The 24,189-nt window shown below is 50.1% G+C and overlaps 1 protein-coding gene and 1 long non-coding RNA gene across 7 annotated transcripts in view; one reads left to right on the top strand and one right to left on the bottom strand.

Annotated features, from left to right (window-relative positions):
- The window catches only part of NFATC2 (nuclear factor of activated T cells 2), a 160,656-nt gene extending 154,191 nt beyond the window's left edge, over positions 1 to 6,465 (top strand). For 2 of the 4 annotated variants that reach the window (XM_044927525.2, XM_025263278.3), the window contains one exon: positions 2,022 to 6,465. Coding sequence is in view for 1 of the 4 variants with exons in the window: in XM_025263278.3 (XP_025119063.1) it covers positions 2,022 to 2,077 (56 nt within the window). In the remaining 3 variants the exon portion in view is untranslated. The remainder of the gene's footprint in view (positions 1 to 2,021) is intronic. The other 2 variants (XR_006544278.2, XR_006544279.2) reach the window with 2 other exon arrangements.
- LOC123329118 lies at positions 1,529 to 20,617 on the bottom strand. Of its 3 annotated transcripts, none has more exons than XR_006544280.2 (3): positions 19,626 to 20,617; positions 2,203 to 2,346; positions 1,529 to 1,666 (listed from the first exon to the last, which is right to left on the bottom strand). It is a non-coding gene; the product is annotated as an uncharacterized LOC123329118 (long non-coding RNA). The 3 variants fall into 3 exon arrangements; XR_006544281.2 differs by lacking the exon at positions 19,626 to 20,617 and adding an exon at positions 2,642 to 2,777; XR_006544282.2 differs by lacking the exon at positions 19,626 to 20,617 and adding an exon at positions 2,523 to 2,667.
- Between the last annotated feature and the right edge of the window lie 3,572 nt (positions 20,618 to 24,189).

Below are 24,189 nucleotides of genomic sequence, written 5' to 3' on the forward strand. Positions count from 1 at the left end.
GGCACCGCGCGTTCACTCCTGCCCCGCGGCCCCGCCCAGGACCCCCAGCCCCTCAGGCTTCCCAGAGGCCGGGGAGGGGGGTTGGGGGGCTTCCTCATCCAGCTCCTGGTTCGGGGCCCCTGGGAGTCAGCTGGCGGCTGGCACACGGTCAGTGCCCAGTTAGAGCTGGTTAGCTGAACGCATGAGTTCCTATCGATGGGTCCATTCCTGCACTTGAGAACCAGTTGTCACTCTGATGCACGGTGTCACTTTCTTATAGGACATCTGCACATACTACCCTGCACACCAACATCTGCTATACCCTGGGGACTGGGATTTTGTGTTATCTCATTTAAGCGCCTCAACAACTGTAGACAGAAGGGCATGTCTATACAATGTGCAGACGGGGAAACTGAGGCACGGAGCAGCTCCATCGCTAAGGCGAGGCTCACCCAGTGAGGGAGCGGCAGAGGTGGCGTTTAGCCCCGGTCACCTGGCTCTGGACCCTGAACCCTCGACCTCTCCCTGCACCTGCTCTCAGCACACATCTGAAGAACAGGGAGGGTGCCGATTCACTTCTGCCACAAAGCAGAGCCCACTGATGCAAAGCACTGGGCTTCCTGTCCAGCACGAAGCATAGGAACAATCACTGCCCGTCACAGCCGACAGCTACAGCCACGCAGTGCTGGGCACCTGGCATCCTGCGAGGCTCCTGCGTGCACATTAGAACCCAACATCCTCACCATCTTGAAGCGCACACACAATAAGGAGTCTCACTCTGTAGACGAGAAAACCAAGGCTGGGGGAGGTGAGGGCACGCAGCCCGCTCAGTGAGGGGGCTGAGGGTTAGACCCGGCTCATTTGGCATCAGGGCAGAGTGCATGTGCTCTCTCCTTATTCTGGGCAGTGCACGCTGCCTGGCAGGGGTTTTCCAGGGAAAAGCACCCTGAACCTAGGAGGGCCAGTGTGACCACGGAGGGACTCTGGACCCATCTGAACACTTAGCCCTCGCTGCTCATCTCCCGTCTCTACAGTTTCAGGATAAGACTGAGATAAGAAAACGAAGCAGAAGGAGCCTGTGGGAAGAAATTCAATGCTGGACTGGGAGGGGGGAGATCCACTTCCCTTTGATGGGATCCGGGGGGTCTGCGCCTGGGGCCAGTCCACACCATCAGCTGCAGTAACGAAGGTGCACGCACACCCTTTAAGGCGGTGCACAACCCTGCCTGGCGTCCGGGCTGCCCGTGATGGCAACTCTTCCCCAAGAACACTGAAGGCAGGCTTTTTGTAATCGCCACTATTTCAGACCTTCCTGTCCTGATTCTAGGAGCTGGTGCCTCAGAGAAGCGGGGAGAAGGGGAGAGGAGGGCTATTTCCTTGACCCTAGTGGGTGGCATCGCCTTCTTGGTTCCCTGCTGATTCCCCAGTCTCCTGGGGCAAGGGGTGATGGAACTTTCCAGGGTCCCTGGAGGATGCTGGTACTTGAGAAGGCTCATAGTGTGACCCGGGAGGAGGGGTGGAGGGGTGGAATTCCTGCTTGTGCTGAAGAGGTGGAGGTTTTGTTTGCACTGAGGCCTGGTCCTGGTGGTGGCTCCGCCCACTCTCCTTTTAAAGGCCTCTCTTGAGAGCTGGAGGTTTTGTGGGTCAAGCTGTGTTTTGGTCACCGAGTGGGTGTTTTCTGGATGTCCTAGTAACAGACAGAGTTTGGTATAAGTCGAGCACCTCAGTGCATTCAATAAAAAGGAGAGTGTGTTCCCTAAATCATGCCCCGTGGCCCAGCTCCATTTCTGCCACCACAATTTTTAAAAGTTACCATTTGGGCAATTTTCACTAACAAACCCATACCACAAAATGGCATCATTTCAGGGGGTGGGGGGGTCACAATGTGGGAAGGCATTTCTTATGTTAAAAGCTGTCGAATGTATTATCGCAAAGCACAAAAACCTGTTTTAAAAAACAGCCCGCTTGAATTAGGTTCTAGAAAGCTGACCACATTCGTGTTTTTCCTGCCATCTCACTTGCCCCTTCTCTTTCTTTTGTAGTCAATGAAATTATCAGGAAGGAGTTTTCAGGACCTCCCGTCCGAAATCAAACGTAGAAGTCATTCGTACGACACCGTCCACATCGCTGACCCCGGAGCCTCCCAGGCCCCCTCGCCCTCCACCCTAGCATCCACCCTGCCCCGGGGCTGCGGGCAGGGCCAAGTACCCGCTGAAAGCTAACCTTCATTCCCGAGCTCGCCTCCTCTCTCTCTGCATCCCGGGTCTTGCTCTGAATCCCAAAGAGCATCTCCGTTGACTTTGACGGTGTCCCATCCAAGCCTTAAGTGCCTGCTGACCCCAGATACATTCTGATCAAGACCGCCCGCTGGAACAGAAGATGGGGGCGTGGCAACTGAACCCCAGCCTTCGCCTTCACTTTCTTGGGTCACCAATACAACTCTAGTACCTTTTGAAGGAAAGGAGGTTCTCCCACAGAGCAACCAAAGGAACGTGGCCTAGCTGACAGGCTGGAGAGAAACAGAGAACTCGGCCCATGCTCACCTAGCGGTCACGTGGGCCTCACCGTGGATGGGCCACAGCTCAAGCTTGGTTTTTAGATTTTCTGCTTCTGAAGCAAAAAAAAAAAAAAAAAAAACCCGATCTGGCTTATACAAGCTCACCTGTTAAAACTTCTTGGCCTTAAGTTATGACATGTGTCTGTTTCCCCCCAACCTTCTCTGCTTTCAAAAAGCTGGCTGGAGGGGGGCCTTCTCGGCCAGCTGCCTTCCCCCCCTGCATGGGACTGGTGGGCATCACCCCAGCTGCAGGGTAAGCACCATCCACTGCGGCCGGACAAGCTTCACAACTCTCTGCTCTTTCCACTTACTTTTCTCCAACAGCCCAAGTGCTTTTCCATAATGTAGTTAAGAAGAATCTCAAGCATGTGCATTGAATTTTGAGAAGGAATGGCAGAAGGGCTGAAGCAATCTACGCCCCCCCCCCCCTTAAAAAATAACCATGCAAGTATCTTTGTTAAGTGAAGTGTGGTCATTGGCAGGTCCAAGTGTTTCAGTGGGTGGGTTCCTCCAGGAAGAAGGCTGAATCCCCTGTCCGGCCTAGACTCAAAGTGGGACACAGCTCAGGATTTGGCTCCAGAGTTCGCTGGTTACCTTTGCCTGGACCCACTGAAACCCGCCCCCTCCCCCACCCCCAAAGACCCATCTACATTAGCTGCTTCATCCAGCAAGAAAGTGACCTAAATAGAAGCAAACCCACTCCCTGCACAGCCCTCAATTTGAATGCACTCTGCTCAGACCACTCAAAAGGGGTGCGCAGCTTATCCCCCCCACCCTGTTTATCTCTGCGGAGTGCACCCACCAGAGTCTGTCTCCCCTAGAGCAATTTTTGCAAACAAATAAAACCCTCCAAGTTCTTGGCAGGTGGGTTTTTAATCACACAGATGTTTGTTTACACTAATTGCAGAGACCCCAGGACAAGCCAGGGATTCCTTTTCAGATGTTAATTGTTTCTCCCCAGGCGGCATGGAGTGTAAATATTCCTAGCAGTCTTCAAAAGGCTTTGCTCAGGCCTTCTGCCTGGAAGAGCAGATAATCACTCTGAGACAGGTGGCAGTTAAGGGTTCCCCGTGGGTTTTCTAAGTTCTGGCTTTGTTGTCAAGTCTCCCCAGAGAGAGAAAACCTTTTGACAGCTGGACCAGAACTCAGGACCTGGTGACCCAGGCCTGCTGTGTGTGGAGCTCCAGAGAAAGATCAGAATGCCTTTGCAGCCACCTGTCTGCACCCTTTCAGTCAGGACCTAGCATTTCTTTTCCCCCAAGGAGGGGGACTTCTCCACCCACCCCAAGCAGAGTTTAGCAAAATTCTTTTCAACAAACAGAGTGTCAGTAAGAAGCTGACCGCCATTGCAGGATGCAAACTTCCTGGGATGCAAAATTCTTCCTCATGGATAAAAAGTTCCTTATCTAAGCAGCTTTACCCAAAGAACTCTCCAGCAATACTGACTTCACGGGGAAGGGGCTCAAGCATTTGGTGAGCAACCTATTCTCACTTGACCTGGCTGGGAGCCTTTTTTTTTTTTTTTTTTTTTGCACATGAGGGAATTTGGCCTTTCCTCGGTTATCTGAATGTTTTACCCAAGTGCCTTCCTGCTATTGTAGCCAAGTCGCTCAGCTGCATTGTGCATGGGGTGAAAAGGGACTAATGCGTTTTCCATCACTATTCTAACCATGTTAGTGCAAAGGGCCTCCTAGTAGCTCAAATTTCTCTACGTATAGATGTATGTGCCTGTGTCTGTAAGACACTCACAAACCCTTTTTTTTTCTAAGACATCCTAGCTGGGTATTATAGGAAGCACTTTCATAAACAGCTATACCAAATAACAAAGGAAAGAGAAACAAAAGCATTAGATTTGAGACGTAAACAGGCCAGAGAACGTGTAATAGGGCGCGACGGCAATCAAGACAGTCAGTGACAGAGGCCGGGGGAAGTTTTGCCGAGTAAACCGTTCATGAGATATTTTCAGTATGGGAAGAGGCAATAGGGCCTCAGAGAGAGAGAAAAAGGATGTGTAAACTGGTAAACTGTCAGGATGGGTGTGTTGCACGTGTGTTAGAAGGATCTGTTACATGGAGGTTTGCACTTGCTACATCCAAGGTCGTGTAAATAGATAACCCTTCCAACAGCAATCTACCCTGTTGCTGAATGTAGTATATTTCCAAAGTTTGCGAGTCTTCCTGTATTGTACAAAAAAACTGCTGCTTGATAATATATAATGGCACCCCCAAATTAATGACTATGGTATTAAATTTTATTTTCTTATCTGTATTTTTATGCTTTGTATCTGTCCTCAAAATATCACATCCTTGTTGGAATTAGAAAATATTTATAAGTGGTTAAAAATCTTTTTCAAATGTCTCTTTTTACATATCTGTTGAGGATTTTTTTTTTTTTTTCTTGAGAGAGAGGATGTATTCTTGAAGATGTGTTACTCATTCCAGGAGAACAAAACAAAAAAGCCCACCTCAGAGCCCGTCTCCTGTCTCCTGGAAGAAGCCACGTCCAAAGGCAGGGGAGGGAGGGCTTCGTGGGAGGCGGAGGCACCTGTGTGCTGCCGGCGGACGCTGCCAGCTTCGGCTCTGAGCCGCCTTCTTGTCACTGAGAACTGGGAAGTGTCTCGGGCCCCAGTAAGTGACCCAGGAGGTGATTCTGAGGTGACAGAACTGCCTGTGTTGTAACGGGGAGTCTAAAAAGGCTCACGTCCACAGAACAGAAGCGCAGGCTGCGGCTTACTGAGCCGATTCCATCCTGGTAGACAGACACGTCACCCGAGGGACGCCCAGAGTTCTCCAGCAGAGACACCACCCCGACCAATCGAGGCGACTCCTTCTAAGAACGGGGACGCACGGACGCAGCCTTTCTTGTTTACATCCAGTGGCCAAGCCACCCTCTCAGGAAGCCAGCCTTGGCCAGCGTGGGAGCTGTCATGTGCAGACAGATCGGAAGCCGATGTGTTCTCATTTGTCACTCTGGACTAAAGGGAGGCTCGAGTTTGTTTATTTTCATGTCAAACCCTTTCCAAGTGCTTTTTATTTTGTTCAGAATTGAAAGAATGTCAGGGTCTGGTTAACAACTGTTTGCTTTACGTTTACAAGAGGCATGGGGTTGGGACATTTTTGACAAGCGGGGGTAAACCTTCCTGAACTCAGTCTTGGAGGGCCAGCCCCTTAGGGCGTACTCAACACATCTTAACCTTGGGTCTTGGGCATTAAATCTCATGGAGCCAAACCAGCCAATGCAAGTGGTTTTCCTGCATTCCAGCTGATTGCCTAAGAAAAAGAAGCGTCACATGAAACTCCTCCCAAACATCAGTTTCTCTCTGTTTTCATGAGTGTCTTGAGTTACAGCCAACACCACTGTCTTAACTGTTTGAATACAAACCTTCCTGGTGGCTGGTGAGCTAGCTGAGCTCCCTAAGCCAGCTCCCCTCTCAAAAATACAAGCTGGGGTGTTGAGTGCTGACAGAAAGGATTAAAACCCTGCCTTTAAGCGGCTGCTGGCCAATTAGAATAAACTCCGCCTACCTAGTTCGGGCTTTAGATGCAAATGATGCGATCAGGTGCTCTCAGCACGCTGACTGACCTGAACCCACGGAGGCTGCGGTTGGGACAAGCTGAGCACCTTGACACACAGCTTGTCAAAGAGCCTCACTCCCCGCTATTGCCTCTAGCGTCCTCAGAGGGGAGAAGATGTGGACAACATCCTTGTTAACTCTCCAACAAATAATTAAGTCTCTCTCCTGGGGTGGTGCTGGAAGGTTTAAAGATTCTGAAAATCTTGACTGTTAAAAGGAGTTTGAATACATCACATTCCCATGCAAAACGTTTTTAATCTCCAGTTTAATGTAGTTTATTTTTGCTATATGTAAAGTATTTTTATACGGCTTGTATCATGATAGTTTAGCAATAAAACTGTTGAAAGCAACGGCTCCTTGGGTGTGTCTCTTCTTCTCTAGAGATGCTGCTCAAATACCCCTTTCCATTTTGAGTTCATGTAACAGCAGGGACTATTTTGTGTGTGTGCATGAACCGTGTGTGGCTCTCCTGCTCGTCTCAGCCCTGTGAGATCGGCACTTACCCATTTTGCTTCTAACCTCTGATATTATCACTTAAAGAACTACTTGTTAGGCTGTGTCAGGTCCTAGTAGCCACGCGCAGGATTTTCGTTGCGTCAGGCGGGATCTTCTGTTGCGGCTCATGGCTCAGTGGTTGCAGTGCAGGGTGCAGGGGGTCTTAGTTCCCTGACCAGGAATTGAACCCAGGTCCCCGCATTGCAGGCACTTTCTTAACCACTGGTGGTAGTTGGTTTAGTCGCTAAGTTGTGTCCAGCTCTTGCGACCCCATGGACTGGGCATCTTCCAGCCTCCTCTGTCCATGGGATTTTCCAGACAAGAATACTGGAGTGGGTAGCCTTTCCCTTCTCCAGGGGATCTTCCTGATCCAGGAATCGAACCAGAGTCTCCTGCATTGCAGGCAGATTCTTTACCAACTGAGCTATGAGGGAAGAGGGAAATCCTAATCACTTTATATTTACAGATTTGTTATAAAGGATACAACTCTGGAGTAGATGAAGAGATGGAAGAGATGCATAGGGCAAGATTGGAGAAGGGGCTCGAAGCCTCTCTGCCCTCTCTGGGCTCATCACCCTCCCTGCCCAGCACTCGATTCACCAACTCAGAAGCTCTCCACGCCCAGTCCTTTAGAAATTTTTCCCGCAGTTTCATTATGTATATGTGATTGATTAAATCACAGGCCATTGGTGAATCTGGGGCTGACAATTCCAACCCTCCAATCATGCCTCTTTCAGCAGCCAGCCCCCTTCCGGCAGCTCTCTAGGGGCCCCCAACCACCAATCATCTCATTAGCATACAAAAGACATTCCTAACACTCTGGAGAGGGCTTCCCAGGTGGCTCAGTGGTAAAGAATCCACTTGCACTGCAGGAGACCCAGGTTTGATCCCTGGGTCCGGAAGATCCCCTGGAGAAGGAGATGACAACCCACTCCAGTATTCTTGCCTGGGAAATCCCATGGACAGCGGAGCCTGGTGGGCCATAGTCCATGGGGTCCTAAGAATCAGACACGACCTGGAGACTAAACCACCACCCCCAGTGCTCTGGAGATGCCGACGGTTTGAGGAGGCTGTGTGGAAGGAACACTGACCTCTGAATCAGAAGTCCAAGGTGACACAGCCGTGCACTCACTCCGGGTCTGTCCTAACCCCCCTGCTCCCCCACTGCAGCTCTGCTATCTTGAGTCTCTGGACTCCTCCAGAAGCAGCATCCAGGTGAACAGATTCAGTGTCCACTTAGGCCAGCTCGCAGGGGGTCCCACAGCTCTTACGTGAACTGGGCTGAGCTGGTCACCTGGAAGCAAAACAGTCTCCTGCGTGAACAAAATCCCCAAGTTCCCCCAAATTATTTTTTACCATCAAACCCACAAGCAGAATTAGATATTATAAAAACTAGAATTTTATGGCTGGCTTCCTCTTTATAACAGTTTTTTCTCCTTATAGCTAAAGCATCTATGAAGTTTGGGAAAGGTTGCTATTGAGAGTCTTAATACAGTTCAAAGGTCATCCCACTCTTCAGCACATCCCCTAAACCCCAGGGGAACAGGGTCCCTGCCCCAGGCCCTGTGCTTCAGGGACCACTCCACCCCACCATACCCTGCATTTGGGATACCTTCTTGGGGACCTCCCAAGCCCCTGCCAGTGCCTGGAACCAGCTGTTCCACGTGGGTAGGGCATCCTAAGCATACACAGGGTCCTGCATGAGTACTGGCTTGAAATGCCCCTAGTCCCCCCCTCTGGGGGGAGGTCATCTCATCCATTTCCTTTGGGGCCCAAGGTTAGCCAGATGTCCCAAAGAGCTCCAGGACCTACACCTAGAGGGCCCAGCCAGTTTCCAGAAGAGATTCCTGGTGAGCAGATTGCTCCTAACAGCCAGCACAGGATTTTTGTTTTTGCAGGATCGTATGGGATTGGGCCAAAAGAACGGGGCTGAAATATTGATTTGCGTGTGCACATGCTCAGCTGCTTCAGTTGTGTTTGACTCTTTGCAACCCCATGGACCATAGCCTGCCAGGCTCCTCTGTCCATGGGATTTTCCCAGTGAGATTACTGGAGTGAGTTGCCACGCCTTCCTCCAGGGGATCTTCCCGACCCAAGGAACAAACCCGCGTCTCCTGCATTGCAGGCAGGTTCTTTACCGCTGAGCCACTGGAGAAGCCCATGAAATCCTGATTTGAGTATGACTCAAATCACTTATAAATACAAGAGTCCCACAAGAAATATTTTCCAGGAACACCCCCCCCACCCACACACTCACCCTAGCAGCAACTCGGCCCCCTCACGATTTTTGCTGTGCCTGTATATACTTGGCTCTCTTTAAATTCACTCACTTTCTGAAGACCTCATGCCCCTTTTCCTGAATAGGACCTAGAATCACCTGAAGCAGAAAACAAAATATAAACCTATATAGATAAAACTATATGACTTTAAAAAATAAATCTGTTCTACATTTATGTGAGCTATGCTTGGTAAACAAATTCAGCCTGTGCCTCAGTTTCCCCAGATGTAAAATGAAGATAAGAATAGTCCCCATTTCACAGACAGAGCTTAATACCTGTTAACTATTAATACATCTACTAGTTGAAACATTGGGAAACTAATAGTCAAAGCTGGGCTTCAATTCCCCAATATCTGGCAGGAAGCATTCAGAGCTTTGACGACAGGTCTTAAATTTTTCTAACTGGATAGCCAGTTAGCCAACTAGTTAACTAGTTCAAGCTGCAATCTTGAACTTATCCAACTTTCAAATCCTGAAACAATAGGGAAACACACCCTGGGGCATCCGACCTCCCCTCCTGGGGGAGACTCTGCACTTCTGCTGATGTTCCTTGCTCCCTGCAGCAGAGAGGTGCATACATCTGTGCTGAAAAGGAGAAGTGTAACACCAGTTTATAACACGTGGGAGATTAAGAAGGAACAGGGCTTCCAGGAGAAAACAACGCTGACTCCTACACAACCTCTTCAGGTTCACAGAAGGGAAGGAAACAGGTTTCCTGGCAAGAGCAGGTTGACCATGAAATAACCTTGTGATGGAGGCACAGACCACAGGTATCATCAAGAAACGAAAGCAGAGTAGTTTCTCTTGTTGAGGAGCCCTGGGGGCTGCGATGAACTGGACCAAGCTTCCTCCAAAGAGGGCTTCCCACTCTAAACTATCTCTGCTTCCACTTTTCCAGTAAAATTCAGAAGTCCAGCTTGGTAAATGGCTTCAGTTCAGTTCAGTCGCTCAGTCATGTCCAACTCTTTGTGACCCCATGAACTGCAGCATGCCAGGCCTCCCTGTCCATCACCAACTCCTGGAGTCCACCCAAACCCATGTTCAGTGAGTTGGTGATGCTATCCAACCATCTCATCCTCTGTCGTCCACTTTTCCTCCTGCCCTCAATCTTTCCCAGCATCAGGGTCTTTTCCAATGAGTCCACGCTTCACATCAGGTGGCCAAAGTATTGGAGTTTCAGCTTCAGCATCATTCCTTCCAATGAACACCCAGGACTGATCTGTCCTTTAGGATGGACTGGTTGGATCTCCTTGCAGTCCAAGGGACTCTCAAGAGTCTTCCCCAACACCACAGTTCAAAAGCATCAATTCTTTGGCACTCAGCTTTCTTCACAGTCCAACTCTCACATCCATACATGACCACTGGAAAAACCATAGCCTTGACTAGATGGGCTCCAAAATCACTACAGATGGTGACTGCAGCCATGAAATTAAAAGACGCTTACTCCTTGGAAGGAAAGTTATGACCGACCTAGATAGCACATTCAAAAGCAGAGACATTACTTTGCCAACAAAGGTTCGTCTAGTCAAGGCTATGGTTTTTCCTGTGGTCATGTATGGATGTGAGAGTTGGACTGTGAAGAAGGCTGAGCGCCGAAGAATTGATGCTTTTGAACTGTGGTGTTGGAGAAGACTCTTGAGAGTCCCTTGGACTGCAAGGAGATCCAACCAGGCCATTCTGAAGGAGATCAGCCCTGGGATTTCTTTGGAAGGACTGATGCTAAAGCTGAAACTCCAGTACTTTGGCCACCTCATGCGAAGAGTTGACTCATTGGAAAAGACTCTGATGCTGGGAGGGATTGGGGGCAGGAGGAGAAGGGGACGACAGAGGATGAGATGGCTGGATGGCATCACTGACTCGATGGATGTGAGTCTGAGTGAACTCCGGGAGTTGGTGATGGACAGGGAGGCCTGGCGTGCTGCGATTCATGGGGTCGCAAAGAGTCGGACATGACTGAGCGACTGATCTGATCTGACCTGACTAGATGGACCTTTGTTGGCAAAGTAATGTCTCTGCTTTTTAATATGCTGTCTAGGTAAATGGCTTAATACAGAGTTATCACCAAAGAGATGGAAACCCTTGCTTCACTGCAGGATTTTGGGGAATTCTTGGTTTACTAGAGATTTTAAACTCAAATTCTGCACTGGGACTTCCCTGGTGGTCCAGTGGCTAAGAATCTGCCTGCCAGGAGAGAGTGGGACAAACTGAGAGAGTAGCATTGAAATACATACATTACCATATTGAAAACAGACAGCTAGTGGGAAGTTGCTACACAACACAGGAACTCAGCCTCGTGCTCTGTGACAACCTAAAGGAGCAGAATGGGGCGGGAGGTAGGTTCAAGAGGGAGGTAACATACGTATAACTCTGACTGATTCACGTTAATATATGGCAGAGACCAACACAACACTGTAAAGTAATTATCCTCCAATTAAAAATAAAAGGGCTTCCCTGGCAGCTCAGACAGTAAAGAATCTGCCCGCAGTGCAGGAGACTCAGGTTTGATCCCTAGGTCAGGAAGATCCTTGAAGAAGGGAATGAAAAACCACTCCAGTATTCTTGCCTGGAGAACTCCATGCACAGAGGAGCCTGGCGGGCTACAATCCATGGGGTCACAGCGAGTCAGACACAAGTAAGAAACACACACACATACCCACACTCACAAGTTTTTTAAAACAATCCACCTGCCAATGCAGAGGACACAGGTTCGATCCCCGGTCTGGAAGACTCCACATGCCTTGGGACGACTAAACTGGTGCGCCACAGCTACGGAAACCCACACGCCTTCGAGCCCGTGCTCCGCTGCGAGAGAAGCCACTGCGATGAGAAGCCCACGGGCCGGATCACACAGCAGCCCCCACTCACCGCTGCACGAGAAAGCCCGCGTGCAGCAACCTAGTACCAGCACAGCCAAAAAATAAAACTCTGCATTGAACTCCAAAGTACGGTGATAATCGGATCTTAGCTTTTTTTTTTTTTAAGTGGGGGTCAGAGGGAGCAGCTGAGGGTTTTCTATGAGCTGCTGATGAAACACCCCAGATCACAAGGCTGCTGGTTTTCACTGGTTCTCAAAAAGTCAGGGCTGCCATGGAGATCTGATCGAGAGCTCTCTGCAATTAATACCTTCAGGACAGCTCTTGAGGAAAAGCATTCATAGGACCATCTTGGCACCGGATTTCACACACCCTCACATACCTGCTCCAGATTCACGCACCTGCCTGTGTGACTTCTTCACTCTGAGAATCAGGAGGCATCTCTAGCTCCACACACCCCCAAGCTTCCTAATTTCCAATCTCCTCTCTCCAGTGCCTAGCCCCAACCCTCTAGCACACCCTGTTTTATGACACCACCATCTAAGCAGCTGGGAGTGGCCCTGAATCTCTCACTGTCCCTGGGCCTCCAACATCAGCAAGCTTTGGTGGCTCCATCTCTAGAATCCCAGCTCTGCCTCGGGCCCACTGGGCCACCTTTGCCTTTAGCCCCCGGCTGCCCTGGTTCATTCCTGCCCTCCCTGTCTGCACAGTGGCTTCCCTTTGCATTTATTTTTTCCCCAAATTTATGAAGGCATGATCGACAAAGTGCATAGTTAAGACATACCACGTGGTATCTTGATATATTAAGATCTGTGAAACTGGAGGAGATTAAGACGGCAGAGTAGAAGGGCGTGCATGCAATCTTCTCCTGACAGAGCACCAGAATCACAACGAGCTGCTGAACGACCATCGACAGGGACACTGGAACCCACGAAAAAAAGATACCTCACGTCCAAGGACAAAGGAGAAGCCACACCGAAATGGTAGGAGGGGAACAATTATAATAAAATCAAATCCTATACGTGCTGGGTGGGCAACTCACAAACTGGAGAACAGTAATACCAGAGGAGTTCTGGCACTGCCGTGAGGATTCTAGCCCCACATCAGGCTCCCCAGCCTGGGGACCCAGCCAGGGGACGGGGAATCCCCAGGGAATCTGACTGAGGGCCCGTGGGATTTGATTGCAGAGCTTCCATGGGACTAGAGGAAACAGAGACTCTTGGAGGGCACCAACAGGGTCTTGTGTACACGAGGACCCAGGGGAGAGGAGCAGCGACCCCACAGGAGACTGAGCCAGACCTACCTGTGAGTGTCTGAGGGTCTCCTGCAGAAGGGTGGGCTGGCAGCGGCCTGCCACAGTGGTGGGGGCACTGGCGGTGGCAGTTGTGGGAGATGCGTCTCAGCACGTGCCCTCTTGGAGGTACCAATAGCCCTACTATAGAAGCCGACAGACTCCAGGACTGGGTTGCTCAGGCCAAACAGGGAGGGAGCACAGCCTCCACCATCGTAGGACTGAATTCAAGTTTTACTGAGCATGGCCTGCCCACCACAGCAAGACCCAGCTTTCCCCACAGCCAATCCCTACCATGAGGAAGCTTGCACAAGCCTCTTATCCTCATCCACCAAAGGTCAGACAGAAGGAATAAGAACTACAATCCCATAAGCCTCCAGAACTAACACCAATGAAAAGAAATAGGATTATGTCCCAGATGAAGGAACAGATAAATGCCCAGAAAAACAAAGTGGAGATAGGCAACCTCCCAGAAAAAGAATTCAGAATGACAGTGAAAATGAATCAGGATCTTGGAAAAAGAATAAAGGCCAAGATTGAGAAGATGCAAGAAATGTTTACCAATGACCCAGAAGAACTAAAGAACAAACAGAGGTGAACAATACACGAGAAGAATGGTGAAGTTACCTGAGGACAGAACGCAATGAATTTGGTAAAGTTGCAGGTTCCAAAGTTAATACACAGAAGCTGCACTCAATATGCCAGCAAATTTGGAAAACTCAGCAGTGGCCACAGGACTGGAAAAGGTCCATTTTCATTCCAATCCCAAAGAAAGGCAATGCCAAAGAATGCTCAAACTACCGCACAATTGCACTCATCTCACATGCTAGTGAAGTAATGCTCAAAATTCTCCAAGCCAGGCTTCAGCAATATGTGAACCGTGAACCTCCTGATGTTCAAGCTGGTTTTAGAAAAGGCAGAGGAACCAGAGATCAAATTGCCAACATCTGCTGGATCATCAAAAAAGCAAGAGAGTTCCAGAAAAACATCTATTTCTGCTTTACTGACTGTGCCAAAGCCTCTGACTGTGTGGATCACAATAAACGGTGGAAAATTCAGAAAGAGATGGGAATACCAGACCACTTGATCTGCCTCTTGAGAAACCTGTATGCAGGTCAGGAAGCAACAGTTAGAACTGGACATGGAACAACAGACTGGTTCCAAATAGGAAAAGGAGTACGTCAAGGCTGTATATTGTCACCCTGCTTACTTAACTTCTATGCAGAGTACATCATGAGAAATGCTGGGCTGGAAGAAACACAAGCTGGAATCAAGATTGCCGGGAGAAATAGCAATAACTTCAGATATGCAGATGACACCACCCTTATGGCAGAAAGTGAAGAGGAACTAAGGAGCCTCTTGATGAAAGTGAAAGAGGAGAGTGAAACAGTTGGCTTAAAGCTCAACATTCAGAAAACTAAGATCAGGGCATCTGGTCCCATCACTTCATGGGAAATAGATGGGGAAACAGTGGAAATAATGGCTGACTTTATTTTTCTGGGCTCCAAAATCACTGCAGATGGTGAGCACAGCCATGAAATTAAAAGATGCTTACTCCTTGGAAGGAAAGTTATGACCAACCTAGATACCATATTAAAAAGCAGAGACATTACTTTGCCAACAAAGGTCAGTCTAGTCAAGGCTATGGTTTTTGCAGTGGTCATGTATGGATGTGAGAGTTAGATTATAAAGAAAGCTGAGCACCGAAGAATTGATGCTTTTCAACTGTGGTGTTGGAGAAGACTCTTGAGAGTCTCTTGGACTTCAAGGAGATCCAACCAGTCCATCCTAAAGGAGATCAGTCCTGGGTGTTCACTGGAAGGACTGATGTTGAAGCTGAAACTCCAATACTTTGGCCACCTCATGTGAAGAGCTGACTCATTTGAAAAGATCCTGATGCTGGGAAAGATTGAGGGCAGGAGGAGAAGGGGACAACAGAAGATGAGATGGTTGGATGGCATCACCTACTCAATGGACATGGGTTTGTGTGCACTCTGGGAGTTGGTGATGGACAGGGAGGCCTGGCGTGCTGCAGTTCATGGGGTTGCAAAGAGTTGGACACAACTGAGCGACTGAACTGAACACGGAAGTTTAATGCATTTCTATATACTAACGATAAAAGACCATAAAGAGAAATTCAAGATGCAATTCCATTTACCATTGCATCAAAAACAATAAAATATCTAGGAATAAACCTACCTAAGGAGACAAAAGACCTGTACTGCAAAAACTATAAGATGCTGATGAAAGAAACTAAAGACAAACAGATGGAAAGATATACTGTGTTCACAGATTGAATCAATATTGTCAAAATGGCTATGCTACCCAGGTAATCTACAGATTCAATGCAATCCCTATCAAATTACCAATAGCATTTTTCACAGAATTAGAACAAAAAAATCTCAAAATTTGTATGAAGACATAAAAGACCCCAAATAGCCAAAGGAATCCTGAAAAAGAAAAAAAAAAAAAAAGGAGCTGGAAGAATCAGGCTCCCAGACTATACTACAAATCTACAGTCATCAAAACAGTATAGTGCTGGCAGAAAAATAGAAATATAGACCAATGGAATAGGATGGAAAACCCAGAAATAAGCCCATGAACCTAGTCAATTCATCTATAACAAAGGAGACAAGACTACAGAATGCTGGAAAGACGGTCTCTTTAACAAATGCTGCTGGGGAAACTGGACAGCCACATGTAAAAAAATGAAATTAGATCATGCCTTAACTCCATACACAAAAGCAAGCTCAAATTGGGTTAATGACCTAAATGTTAGATTGGACACTATAAAACTCTTAGAGGAAAACATAGGCAGAGTATTCTCTGACATAAATCACAGCAACATCATTTTTAATCCCTCTCCCAGAATAATGGAAATAAAAGCAAAAACTAACAAATGGGACCTACTTACAAGCTTTTGCACAGCAAGGGAAACCATAAATAAAAACATAACCTACAGATTGGGAGAAAATATCTGCAAATGTGATGTGACTGATAAGGGATTAGTCTCAAATTTACAAACAGCTTATGACACTTAATAGCATCAAAACAAGCAACCCACTCAAAGAAACGGGCAGAAGAGCAAACAGACGTTTCTCTAAAGAGGACACACACACGGCGAATGGGCGCACGGGGGGACGCTCAAAGTCGCTGATCACAGAGACGCGACTCACGACTGCAAGGAGATCACCTCACCCCGGTCGGCGTGGCCACCATCAGAACATCCGCAAACAGTACACCCTGGAGAGGGTATGGAGAGAAGGGAACCCTCCTGTGTGTGGGTGGGACTGTAAATTGGTACAACCACTATGCAGAACAGTATGGAGGCTCCTTAGAAAAACGAAAAACAGCTACCATAGGACCCTGCAATCCCACTCCTGGGCATGTATCCAGAGCAAAACGTGGCCCAAAAAGACAGACGCACTCCAGTGTTCACTGAAGCACTGTTTACAATGGTCCAAACACGGAAATGACCCAAACCTCCATCAGCACAGGAGTGGATAAAGAAGAGCTGGTGCATATGTATGAATGCACACACATATAGACAACGGAATATCACTCAGCCGTCAAAAAGAATGAAGTAAGTCCATCTGCAGCAACATGGATGGACCCAGAGAGTGTCATACTGTGTGAAGCAAGTCAGAGAAGGAGAAACATATGACATCCTTTATATGAGGAATCTAGAAAGAAATGATACATATGAACTTACTTACAAAACAGAAAGGGACTTATAGACTTAGAAACTAAACTCATGGTTGCAGGGGTGGGGAGGAGGGGAAGAGATAGTTAAGGGAACTATCTCCTAGTTTTGGGAAGATCACTTATGTACACAGTGCTTTGTTTAAAATGGATAACAAAAACCTACTGTAGAGCACATGAACTCTGCTTGATGTTCTGTGCCGGCCTGAACTGGAGGGGGGTTTGGAGAAGAATGGATGCATGTATATGTGTGGCTGAGTCCCTTCACTGTTCACCTGAAACCATCTTAACCCTGTTAATCGGCTATGTCTCAATACAAAATGTTTTTGGTGTTAAAAAAATAATAAAAATAAAATAAAACTATGAAACTGGAGGACATTGTGCTGATGAAATAAGACAAACACAGAGACCCACATACATTGCATGGTTTTACTTACATATGGAATCTATGAAAGAAAATGAAATCAAAATCTTAGAAACAGAAAAAGTGGTTTCCGAGGGTGAGGGAAACAGTGAGGGGTTGGTACAAGGGTACAAAACTTCAGCTGTAGTTCTGAGGATCTCAAGTAAAACACAGTGACTGGAGTTAATACTGAGTGCATGTACGCTCCGTCCTGTCTGACTCCGCAACCCCACGGACTGTAGCCCGCCAGGCTCCTCTGTCCATGGAATTTTTCAGGCAAGAATACGGGAGCAGGCTGCCATTACCTACTACAGGGTATCTTCCCAACCCAGGATCGAACCCAAGTCTCCTTCCTCTCCTGCATTGGCAGGCATATTCTCTACCACTAAGTCACCTGGGAAGCCCCAAGAGCATATCACCATTGTATCACTGAAATAAGCTAACAGTACAGCATTCAAAAACAGTAGCAGAGGGGACTTCCTGAGTGGTCCAATGGTAAAGAATCTTCCTCTTAACGCAGGGGACATGGGTTTGATCCCTGGGCCGGGAAGATCCCACATGCCTCAGAGAAGCTAAGTCCGAGAGCTGGACTACTGAAGTCTGAGCACCTAGAGCTGTGCTCCGTAACAAGAGAAGGCAGGACACGGCGACTAGAGAGTAGTCCCTGCTCGTTGTAGTGAGAGAAAACCGCATGCAGCCAGGAAGACCCAGGGTGCAGCCAAAAATAAAAGGATAAATAAATAACAGTAATGGATGTCATTTAATGGGGGGTCCTTCCACAGTTTTTATCATCTTATCATGATGTACACTTTAAATATTTTACAATTTCACTTGTCACACCTCAGTAAAGCTGAAGATGACATCAGTGTTCCATGGGAGAAGGACAGTAGAAGACTCCTACTCTGCCATCTCGCTGGTATCACTTTTTAAATTCAAAATAACAGGCAGCTCAGTCACTTAGGTCTGAGAGGCTTAGCAGCCACCAGCCACAGGACCAAGACCTTCCCTTCCCGTTTAGAATGATCTGGAATTCTGTCCAGACTTGCGACAACCTTCCCTGCTCACCGCTTCACCAGACTCCCTCTGGCCACACGGTCAGCCAGTCTTGAGTTCCTCACCCTGTCCCAATCCATCTCACCTCTGTCTCAGCTTTGCCAAGAGCCGAAACGCTCTGACCCCGAGGTTCCTGGACTTGCTCGCCCTCATCTCTCGGGTCCTCAATCAAACATGTCACCCTCAAAAGGCTTCCCTGACCTCACAGAATGTGGGGTCTCCCCCTCCCCCGCCCCAGCCCAACAGATGCAGAATCGGACTGGAGCTGATACTGAGTGCGTGTCTGTCAGTCTCGTCTGACTCTCTGCGACCCCGTGGACTGTTCCAACCACTGGCTTGTTTACCGTCTGCCTCCTACACCTGTAAATTCCATGAGCGCCAGGACGGTCTGTTTTGGCTCCGTGCCATGTGCCCAGACCCTGCCCTCAGGAGGCCCTCCGGAAGTGTGTGCAGAATGAACAAACACGTCCACGTTTCACACACGCAAGTGACACGAGGAACAATGGGTTCATCCGGAATGCATGGAAAATTCATCATTTCCTAATATTCAACACATTTTAAAAAGCCAAACATCTGACTCCTGTCCCGTATGTCTCCCTTTATTCACTTCTAATGACACATCCGGGGATGATTCCAGGCTGGCTCCTAGAGCGAGCCAGCTCCCTGTGCTGCAGACGGCAGTCAAGACCATCCTTCCTAGGAACCCAAGCCCGCCAGGCTCTTATCTGCCTTCTGGCACCCTGCCGTCACCCGTGGCCCTGCCGCCGTAAAAAAGCTGGCTGCTTCGGCTCCACGGCTCCCTGGGGACAGGGAAGAGCGGGGCGGCCGGCCAGCTGCCGTTTACAAGCCGAACGCGACCCGGGGCCGCCCCGGGGAGCCTGTTTGACAAGGTGAGCCTGGGCAAGGCGCTCCCGCTCCGCCAGTCACGCTGTTGACGCGCTTGGCCGGCAGCTCGCCTCCATCTGGTCCTCTGCAGACACAGCTGCGGCGCGCCGCTCCCGGACCAACCTTCTCAGCGGCTCTCCAGACGCCGCGGAGCGGGCCAGGGCCCCGCGTGGGCGCCGCGGCCTCGCGGAGGGTCCGGCCTCCGCACCGCGGACGCCTCGGCTGCTCCGACGGGGCCCCCGGCGCCCAGAGCGGGTCTGCGCCTCTGAGCGCCGAGGAGCGGGGGCCCAGCATCCTCCGCCTCGGCCTCGGCGCGAACCGTTTCGTCCTGCACCCCTCCTGACGCCAGGCTGTCAAGCCCCCCGCATCTCTCGCTCCTGCGCCACCCCAGCTCCCCAGGCATGGCCGCGGCGTCTCTGCTCTCCACACCTCATGGCCCACCGTCAGCAAAACCCCACATGGGCAGCCTTTCCCGCCCCAGTGCCTGGTGTTTTTACCCCGAAACCCACCCGCCTCCCAAAGCCCCCGCTTCCCTCACAGACGGCCATGGTACATGATCCAAACGCAGTGGCTTAAAGTGATTCAAATTCGCTACCTTACGGCTCTGGAGGTCAGAGGTCCAAAATGGTGTCACTGAGCTCAACTCGAGGTGCCCGCGGGGCCGTGTCCCTCCTGCGGTCTTGTGGGGAGGGCCGGCTTCCAGGCCTGTGGGCCAGCCGCCCTCTTAGAGCCGCGCTCTCCCTGGGGCTGCGTCTCCGGCCACCCTTTTAAAGGACGCTTGTGGCTACATTGGGCCCACCTGGACAACCCACGTTAGTCATTCCACCCAGAGATTAGCGATCACACCTGCAAGTCCCCCCACTGCCGTGTAGGGTAACGTGCACAAGCGCCATGGCGTCAGTGGACCTCTGTGGGCAGCCGTGGTCTGGCCCTCGATGCCCCTCAGAGGGGCTGCCTGTCTCCCTCCACCCTTGTATCACTGGGCTCCAGGTTAGGGGGCTTCTTTACTTTTTTTTTTTGCCACTTCTAGACTCTTCTCCACCCAGGCACTGTCCTCATTTCTCCGCAACTGTAGGTCTTGAGTCTGGGCACTTTATTCTGCCGTACCCCGTCTTCATTTCCAGCAATTTCATCCCCCTCAAACGGTGCTCTGGCCTTGCTGACTTCTCAGTTTCTCCAGCTCTTCTGGTCCTGGGACACTGTCCTCCTCCACAGGCCATTTTACCCTAGAGCTGTGGTTCTCAGACCTGCGTGCTCATCAGAAAGCTGGGGGTCGGGCTGATGAGAACACAGATTGCTGGCTCCACCCCCAGAGATTCTGACCAGCAGGTCTCGGGTGGGGCCAGAGACCCGCATGTCTGACCAGGCCCAGGTGATGCCCAGTCCTGGAACCATGGCCCTTAGCCCTCCGACTGCTAGTAACTGTAGCCCAGCCTCCCACCGGCACTGTCTCAGGCTCAGGCACCCCCTTTTCACACTGTCTTCTCTAGCTCCGACTCCAGTAACCCCACATCCCACCTGCCACCCACGATCCTTTGCCTTTCCACCTTTTTTTTCACTTTTGCCTTTCCCTTGACATGCTCCCTCTTCCCCCTCCCCAGCTTAAATCCCACAGGCCAGCATCACCCACCCACCCAAGCTGGTTAAATCCAACGCTCTGTTTCCTCCATGCCCACAAATGTGGCCACAGAAAAACATACAGGCACTGCAGACCATGACCGTCACTGCCTGGACGCCAGAGTTCATTTCACCTTGTCCTCCACTCTAGACTCTTCCAGATGCCCTCTCTCTCCTTAAACTCCCAGCGCCTCCTCCGGCCACCCTCTCTCTTCTCCCAGCCTTTCTTCCTATTTGGGGAGAAACAAAGAAACAGCTAGAAGGAGCTGCCATGAACTCTTACCACAACACCTGCCCCACCAGCATCAGGGCCCCTGTGCTCACTTGGCTTTGCCTCGTGGTACTTCAAAAACCACCCTGTTCCTTTCTTAGATGTACCCCCTCCATTCCCTCCCACCTTCTCAAGACATCACCCAGCCTTCTCTACTAGACAATTCTGATCAAAATACAAACACGCAGTTGCTTCTCCTATCTCAAACATAATTGTGAATCCTACAATTCCCCCTTCAGCGATTGCCTTATTTCTGTTTTCCTTTACAGCGAAACTCTTTGAAGTACTGTATGTATCCACCTTCTCCCATGCCTCTACCCTCCCATTCTGTCTTGAACTCACTCCCATCAGCTTTCATGCCCAGCGATGCTACCCTGTCAAAGTCATCAGTGACCCCAGGTCCTTATTAAATCAGCGGTCAATAGTCCATGGTCATTTCACTGGAACGGTCAGCAGCACCAGCGGGTTAAGCCTTCCTATTTTCCTGACACGCTTCCTTCACTGGCCCCAGGCCCCCAAGTCACTTCTTTTCCACTGGCCTCTCCTCACCATCTATCTCTGGTTCCTCCTCATCTTCCCAACACTAGGATACCCTCAGGCTTAGCTCTTGGACCTCTTTTCCATCTGCCCTGGCTTCCTTGGTGACCACACCCAATCACTTAAATACTATCTACGTGCCCAGGACACCCATGTTTATATCACCTGCCTGCCCTGGATCCTACCCCTGAATTCCAGACTCAATTTTCCACCAGCCTACTTGATAAACTCCATTTGGAACTGAAGGTGGCATCTGGCCTCAGACAGTGAGGACCTGAGGTCCTCAGTCCACAGCCCAGGGAGAACCGAGTCCTGCCAACAGCTGCTGATTTTGCCTGGAAGGGGATCCCACCCCGTCAGGCCTTCAGCAGCCTCTCGGCTGCCTCCTTGATCACAGCCCCATGAGTAACCCTGAGCAGAGGCCCCAGTTAAGCTGCTCCTGGCTTTCCAACTCAGACTGTGAGATAATAAATGTGTTCTTTTCAGCTGCTAAGTTTTGAGGTAATCTGTTACACAGCTACAAGCAATTAACTATTAAAGAGAGGTCAAGTAACCAGCCTGAGGTCATACTCCTGTTGGAAGGGAGTCAGGATCCAAACCCAGTCTATCCCCTACATCAGGGGTCCCCATCCTTTTCGGTCAAGTCATTAGAAAAGACTCTCAGGCTGGGATAGACTGAGGGCTGGATAAGGGGATGACAGAGGATGAGATGGTTGGATGGCATCACCGACTCAATGGACACGAGTTTGAGCAAAGTCCAGGAGTCAGTGAAGGACAGAGAAGCCTGGCGTGCTGCAGTCTATGAGGTTGCAAAAGAGTTGGACGTGACTTAGTGACTGAACAACAACCTTTTGGCACCAGAGACCAATTTCATGGAAGACCATTTTTCCACAGAAAAATAGGATTTGGAGGGATGGTTTCAGGATTATTCAAGTGCATTATATTTATTGTTCACTTTATTTCTAACCTAATGCCGCTGCTGATCTGACAGGCAGTATGGTCCTTGGCACGGAGGCTGGGGACACTCGCCCTAGACCTTGTGTTTTTAAATTTCAAAACAGGGACTTCCCTGGTGGTCCAGTGGTTGGGACTTTGCCTTCCAATGCAGAGGGTGTGGGTTCAATCCCTGGTCAGGGAGCTCAGATCCCACATGCCTTGTGGCCCCTAAAAACCAAAACATAAAACAGAAGCAGTATTGTAATAAATTCAATGAAGACTTTAAAAAGGGCCCACATCCACAAAAAAAAAAAAAAAAAAAGCTTTACAAAAATAAACTTCAAAGCATACCACATCTCAGAACATTCCCCATCTTGAGTTACAATGGACGTTTCCACCAGCACCTCTGCAAAGCAGAAGGCCACCTGAGAGCACCGGCCCTAACGGGGATGGGTCTGAACATCGGCCTCCTTACTGGTCTCCATGCTTCTCCCACCCACTCACTCAGCTGCCAGGCGTTGGTTCTGAGGCACCAATGGACCACATCACTCATAGATTTAAAGCCCCATGACAACCCATCCAGGGGTCCTCAGGCTGCCGTCCGTCCTGTCCAGAGCTGGTGCCCACATGTTCACTGCACACCCCTCCTGCTCGCATCCACAGACCTCCCTCTGCTGGGTCCTTCCTCCCAGGTGGCCATCCACCCCATCGTGGGGATTCTGGGGGAGCCTCCTCCAGCCCACTCAACACCTGGTCAGACGCTCCCCTTTATCCTCACGGCCCCCTCTCCTGGGTCCCGAGCATCAGCATTTAAACTAGCTGGGTGTCCCCTGTCTACATAAACCAGAAATAAAGACGGAGAAAGTCGTTACCCCCCACACCCCTCTCCAGCCCCTGGCCTGGCTCTCTCCGCACACCCCAGCCAAGGAAAGAGCTGTTCACGCGTCTTGTCCCCGTGTCCTCTCCTCCTGCTCACCCTCCATTGCTGCCCTTGGCAGCCTCTGCCCCCAGCATGCTGCCAAAACCAAGGCCACTGGGGCCCTCCTCCAGCTGAACCAAATGGGTCCTTCTCAAGCCTTCCCTTCCTGGGCTTCTCTGCAGCGTTCCACACTGTTGACTGCTCTCCACCATGTGAACCCGCTCCTTCGCTCTTGGTTTTCTGGACATCCGTGCACCTGTCTTCCTCCTTCTGCCCATTGGCTCCTTGTCCTCCGCAGCCCAAATGGAGGCCCCCCAGGCATCAGCCCCCAGGCCCTCTTGTCCTCTCCTCCACAGGGACACCATTGCTTTGACTCCCATCCTGGGATGAACAAAAGCTATGTTCATTAGCTTCAGTTCAGACTCTTCTTCACCCACTGACACCCCAAGTAAACGGACCTGGGGCCTGTCACCTCTCCACAGCCCTGAAAACGCCGTCCTCCTCCTGTGAACCCCTCTCTGAAGACGACATCACCATCAGCTCCACTGTCAGACCCGGAACCCCAGCCTTCAGCCTGCCTCCCCCTCTCCAGTCCCATACGGTGAACGGAGTGCCCCCCTGGCACCCCCATCTCCATACCCCACTGCCTTGGTTTTGGTCTAGTGCCTATTAAATGACCCTCCCTGACTGTCCTTTCTCCCCCATGAGAAGGTCAGCTTCCTGAGGGCAGGGCCCCATCCAGCCAGCCTGCAGCTCTGAGAAGGGCCCGGCGCGAGGCGGGCACTCCAGGGTATGACGGATGAACAGACAGCGCGCAGTCAGTTTTCTCTGGGATCCGTGGCTGCAGCCTGCCTCCTGAGATGCTCTTCCACTGCAACC

The sequence above is a fragment of the Bubalus bubalis genome, chromosome 14 (assembly GCF_019923935.1).
Source record: "Bubalus bubalis isolate 160015118507 breed Murrah chromosome 14, NDDB_SH_1, whole genome shotgun sequence".
Classification (NCBI taxonomy): domain Eukaryota; kingdom Metazoa; phylum Chordata; class Mammalia; order Artiodactyla; family Bovidae; genus Bubalus; species Bubalus bubalis.